Genomic DNA, 6,025 nt, shown 5'->3' with positions numbered 1-6,025 from the left:
AAGTTGGTTTACTTTTATCTATCTTGGCGCTAGCGCCAGTTCTGACCACTAGACTAGAGAAACATATATGTGCAAACTGATCATATATATTATTACCTAGTGTCTCGAACTTCTCCATGATTGTAGGGATATCTTCATGTAGGTTATTAGTACCGACATGTACGATTACCATATATGGTTGGACCTCGCGTAAGTCAGACATAGCCCATTTCTCCATCTGTTCTATTCTAGCTCCCCTGTGTGTTCTACATACCACTGTTTTTCCAGTATTTCTGGACATACGTCTTGGATTTAGACCTTTAGTCATTGAGTCAGCCAAGATGGGGTTTCAGCGTATGTTGTTGGCTTAATCGCTGTTCGGGCTGAGAGCTACAATCATTACTGCTAAGTTCTGTCACGCTAGTAGGTCTCAAATTGTTACCTTGCTGCTTGTAGGACTGCCATGTAGCATTTTTGTCTGTACCTGATCGACTTGTCTTTGTTTCTCTAACTCTTCTCGGAGGCTGGGCATAGCCCCACATATTCTCCTCGAAGTTGCTAACAGTCTCTGCTTCATTGTCAAACAGATCTACCAGCGATTGATATCTATTACTTTGCTGTACATTGTAAGGTGTGTGATGTTGTCTATTTCTGGGAGGGCCTTTGACTACGCGGGCCCATGAACTGTTACCAACCTGCTCTGTCTCTCTATTTGTCCTAGGGTTGTCTGTGGGCTTAGGTGTGCAAGACTGTCTACCTTCTGCTGTGAGGATGCGAATTGCTTCCCTTAGTGATTCATTTCCTCCCTCAATTTTTCCAACTCAGGTACTTCGCAACCTAAAGCTTGCACATGTGCACTGCCGTGTAGACTGTCTTGTATTGAGGTCAAAGTGTCTGCTATTTTCTTTAGTTCTATCTTAACTGTTTCCTCTGAGGTTTGTGGAGTTTGTGCTGAGGCTTTAGAGCCAAAGCAGGCTACACATACACACTGTTTGCTTTCTTCTAATGTTATTGCCTTATCACACATTTGGCAGCAAGCAAGTTGTGGCTGGGTACTAACACTATCCCTGAGATTCCGCAACCTTTCTAGCATTTCTTCGTGTTCGATTTCTTCTTCTACTTGATCTCTGTCATTCAATTGCTCATGTTCTACTTCTTCCGCTTGTTCTTCTGCCCAAGTTTCTTTTAATGTTTCCAAGTCGTCATATTCTTTCTCCATTAGTTTGCATAAGTTTTCCGCCATCTCAACCTTACTTTTCTTTAAATCATCCTTCTTTCCCCTTCTTCCCAGTTCTAACCTGAGTTCTGTTGTTTTCAGTTTAGGAAGTAGCGCGATGGCCACTTCCCTGCTGTACCCACATATTTCAACTTGCCGCCACATTGTTACATCCACGTCAAGAGTAGCGCAGATAAGTTGGAACGGGCTCACCAATATGTTCGTGTACACTACCGCTGTGTGGATAACAGCTCGTTTGCTGCTTTTGGGCCAAATTCAGGATATGATGAGCCGGGTTGAGTCCAGGAAAAGATAATTCGCCCAGTCAGATTTTCCCGCCAACGCTGATTAGCTCAGTCAGATTTTCCCGCCAACTGTAAAACAAAGGGGAGGGCGCCAGCAACGAAACATACAGCACATTTACAGTCCTTCTGATTCCAGTATCGAAATATCTTTGGCGTGTCAATCACCAAATATTCTGTAGGATTATCTGTCCTCAGAAAGGATTGAAACTTACCCGCAAGGGCTCCTTAAACAGGAGCCCGATGCGGTGATTCCGCTTGAGAGCCGATCCGTTTTCTCTATGGCGTCACTCGGCTTGGGTCTTGTCACACTTCGCAGCTTCACAGCCCCCAAAGTTCTCCAAGTTGGTCCGGAGTCTTCTTACTTCAGTCAGCAAAGTTGACTCTACAGTCTTAAGTAACTATACTCACAAGGATGCTTCAGGATGTAGCGTAAAATAAAGCAAATAGGCAGTTTTATACTGTAAAGTCAGGAGCTACGGAAAATGCCGTCCGGTCGTGCCGACGACCTCTGACCTTTTTTCGTACTGTAGACAGTAAAGGGTACAAATAGGCATTGACATAACAGAAGGTAGAGCAACTTAAGGTCAACCATAAACTAAAGCCTACTAAACAATAACAGCTATCACAAAGTAACTCTGGAACATCTTGTTACAACAATACAAAAAAATTACATTCATTTTGATAATTTGCAGAACATCACACAAATACTGCTTTTTTTTGTAAGTAGAAACATGCAGAGTGGAAGTATCATAATCAGAGAGCAAGAAAGCAAATGTACATTGAATTCATGATATGACTGTTAACTTTTTTATTATAGTGCAAGTTTTGATGGGAGCACTGGGTGCCCCTATGAAAAATTTCTATATAGTGACTGAATTTTTGGGAGCATATTCTGTGTGAGAACCCTGTATCTGTAAGGCCTGTGTTTCCTGTTTCCCGACTGACCCTAGAAAAAACATGTGTAACGTTAACCGGGCCCCACCCACAGGAAAGCAAATGGAGCGCTGATGAAGATGCGAGACCAGGTGGTTGGTCAGAAGGAGGTACTGCGGGATGTGACGACACGGGAGAGCCAGCTGAAGCGTCAGCTCGGCTCCAAACAGGAGAAACTGGCCAAGTTCAGCCTGCAGCACCAGAACAAACTCTCCGCAGCCAGGGAGACGTCTGCAGTCACCAGGAAGTGAGATCAGACTCCACAACTTTCCTACACATCAGTTAATCATCCTCTTTCTACATGTGCACAGACTTTTCTGCAGTGGGTCCTGCCAAGAGTTGTAGTTGTAAAACATAATCCTATTTCTTTTCATAGTCATACCATAGTAAGGTTATACTGATTTGATTACATTTGTGCTGTATATGGATGACATCCTCTGGGTGATTCCCAAAACTGATGTGAGCGTGCAAAGAAAATGAAATTTGAACATGATTGCCTTCATTGTGAAATCTTATTTGCACTTTATGCCATGTAATTAATCATCCTTCTTTATATAAACAGTATCATCACTATAACATTTTCCATTCACTCCCCAGGGAACAGGAGATGTACCAGCCCTGTATGCAGGAACTGGAGAGGAACATCATGGAAATTGAGATGCAGAAGGGCCAGTTGGAAAAACAGGTGTGTACATCTGGGCAGTGGAATGGACAGAACTCATGACAACCACACACTTGACACTTTCATCCTTAGAAAAGATGCCGGAGCCGCACATTCACATTAGGAAACTTTACCCAAGCCCAGTCCTCAACATGTTTTGCCTCCTGTGTCTTCTGAGTGGTTGGGCTTGTAATTTTTATACAAATGTAGGTATGCCAAGGGCTACAAAGACGGAGATGGATGCCACCATATGTGACCATGCCAATGGTTTCGGGGAAGACTTTAACTTTTACTTTAAAAGCACCTGATCACATCGCAGGTGTCACAAATGGAAGAGTATACCAATTTTTCAGGTGTTAGCATTAGCAAGTGGTGACATACAATTCTGCTGCTAAAATAGAAGTACCTTTATCTGATAATGGAGCTGATGTACCACAAATTCACAATAGACCGAGACCCACCTGTTGTCTTGGATAAAGTTTACAATCTCTCTTCTGCAACTGTTTGAAGATCAAAGTTGTTGTAGATACAGTAGCATAAGTGACATTGCATACATGTACATGTATGGCAGGTTCTTTATCATTTTATAACCATTATGAATTTATGTACATGTATGTAACATTACATGTACCAAGCTAAAACAAAGTACATTTCATGTAGAGTTTGAAAAAAGTTACAATTGCCTAATATTGTAGACACACACACTTTTATATACATGTACTAGTAAAACTTAACTAGTATGTGTACTAACACGTTTACTACTAAATCTTTATCTTGTGACATACATGGCATACATTACATACAATCATGATAACATCCTGTATGTTCTGAATGATTTCAGCTTGCAGAGAAAGATGAAAACCACCAGGGTGTGATGGACACCCTGACAGAAAGATACAAGGAGCTTCTCAACTCTGTGAGTATCTAATGCATTACCATGAAAGTTCATCTTCAAGTTGGTAAAATACATTATGAGCAACTTAAACTGTTCTCTCAAAGTTTTCGACCGAATTACTGGTTGAAAATTATGGTTAGTAATTCAGAGAATATGTGTTGAAGAATGTGATATGTGTATTGTATGTCTTATCATTACTCTCTTTATTTTTTTTTCAGCTGGATCACTATCACTCCAGAATTGTTCAAGTTTGGGAGAAAAATCAGCCCATGGAAGAAGACTGAACAAGACTAGGAGCCCATTCAGTGCCTCTTTGATAAAGCTGATCATTATAGAGTGTTTTTACTTTTAGTTGTATTTAGCTATTCTGAAAGAGTTTCTAGTAGAACATGTAAATGAGTAGTATTTCATGTACAAAGACAGGTAGTATTTTAACCTAGACTATGTATCTCTGTGTGTGTATGTTATACATGAGTATGGCATGCATGAAATTAATCTGTCTTAGGATGCACTAAAACCTGCTTTTAACTGAAACATCTGAAATTTTGTCTTGTTAAAATTCATGATGTTTTTGTTTATTTTATGTCTAATTGTTTGTTTTGTTATCGTTTACTGTCAACACATACAATGTACATAATGTTTTCCTCACACACAACTGAACATCATCTATGGCAGATAAGACTGCATGTTCTATTCCTTGTACTCTAGTGCATCTTATACAGTATATGGTATTGGTTCAGCAACATATAGATCCCCAAAATTACCTAGAGTTAGAGCATCCTAATAAAGTAATTCTCAGAAGTGACCCTGAAATAAATTAGATGTGATGACAAATTTCTTTTTTCTCGTTTACTCATTGTTGGCTGTACAAACGTGCTGAGACATGTGAGAAACACATTTCAGCCTCTCCAGTCAATAAGATTAACACACTATATGATGAAGCCTTGTTAGATACAAGCTGTTCCTCACGTTTATTCACTGCCACTGATTACACTGAAGACCATTCTGCACGGAGTTTAGGTAAATCTATACCATCAAGGTTGCTGAGCTTGTTTAGTTTACAGCGTAATCAGGCGCGGCCTTGGTTTTCCATACCCCGAGGATTGTGTATTCTCGGTCTCATTAGTGTTCCATGGAAATCTCAGGATCATGAATGTGTTCATTTATGCCCTCAGGAACCATCCCAAACTCACTAAACTTACAGCATCTGGAATATTCTGCTCATAAACCCGCCACTGCACACCCACTGGAACCATCCAGACTCTAAACTTCCAGGCCTGCATTTTGATGATAGTTGTGCTGACGTCGGTGTAATTTCAGGCTCATGTTATCTTCACTCACTGAAGCGCCTTGAACTTGAAACATCCCTCTGGGTTCTTGTCCAAATTAGTCTTGCAAGTATATCTCAGCCTCGTGTGTGTTTTGTAGCCACTATGATATTAACTACTTGACCTTACAAAGTCCCTCTATTCCTAGGTTCTACTTCAAAGTGAAGTTGACTGTGTAATCCCAGGCTCACGATCTCGTCAGCCATCCAACCACGAACTCCCATGAAGAGCCGTCCTTGGCATTGGAAGCTAACATCAAAAATCTGATTAATAGTAACTCGAGGGAACTCTATCTCCCAAGGATCGATCCAGAAATCACCTCATCATATCTATGAGGGATTTCAAGAATGTTCTCTGAAATGGAATGAAGTGTTTAAAAACTCGTTGTATAGTCAAGCTGATGCAGTGAGCCGCTAATAAGTCACTAGTATCCACATAATGGGTGGTGTATGAAGTGTCTTCTATCTGTAGCTTTTCAAGAGTTAGTAAGATTTAGGATCCACAGACGAGCGAAGTGTCGAGACACAATGAGTGTCTTTCAGTTCGCCGCGCCACAGCTAGACAGCTGTCTGCCACGCCACGATACAGCCGTTTAAGACCCTTTGAGGTACCAGACATTTCAGATAAGAGTTGTCCTTACATTCGGCTGCGCAGTATGACGCATCAATTCCACAGCACGTGACGTCATAACGATCCCTATCTAAGTGT

At 41.0% G+C, this 6,025-nt stretch overlaps 1 protein-coding gene across 1 annotated transcript; it reads left to right on the top strand.

The window, feature by feature from the left end:
* The first annotated feature begins 2,489 nt into the window (after positions 1-2,489).
* On the top strand, positions 2,490-4,828 carry LOC109485709. The gene is made up of 4 exons (XM_019789378.1): positions 2,490-2,680; positions 3,031-3,118; positions 3,936-4,010; positions 4,208-4,828. The coding sequence occupies exons 1-4, from the start codon at positions 2,508-2,510 to the stop codon at positions 4,271-4,273; spliced, it is 402 nt and encodes a 133-aa protein (XP_019644937.1). The 5' UTR covers positions 2,490-2,507; the 3' UTR covers positions 4,274-4,828.
* The last annotated feature ends 1,197 nt before the right edge of the window (positions 4,829-6,025 follow it).

The sequence above is a fragment of the Branchiostoma belcheri genome, unplaced genomic scaffold (genome assembly GCF_001625305.1).
Source record: "Branchiostoma belcheri isolate BF01 breed outbred unplaced genomic scaffold, Haploidv18h27 scaffold11, whole genome shotgun sequence".
Classification (NCBI taxonomy): domain Eukaryota; kingdom Metazoa; phylum Chordata; class Leptocardii; order Amphioxiformes; family Branchiostomatidae; genus Branchiostoma; species Branchiostoma belcheri.
This window is presented reverse-complemented; position numbering and strand designations above follow the sequence as displayed.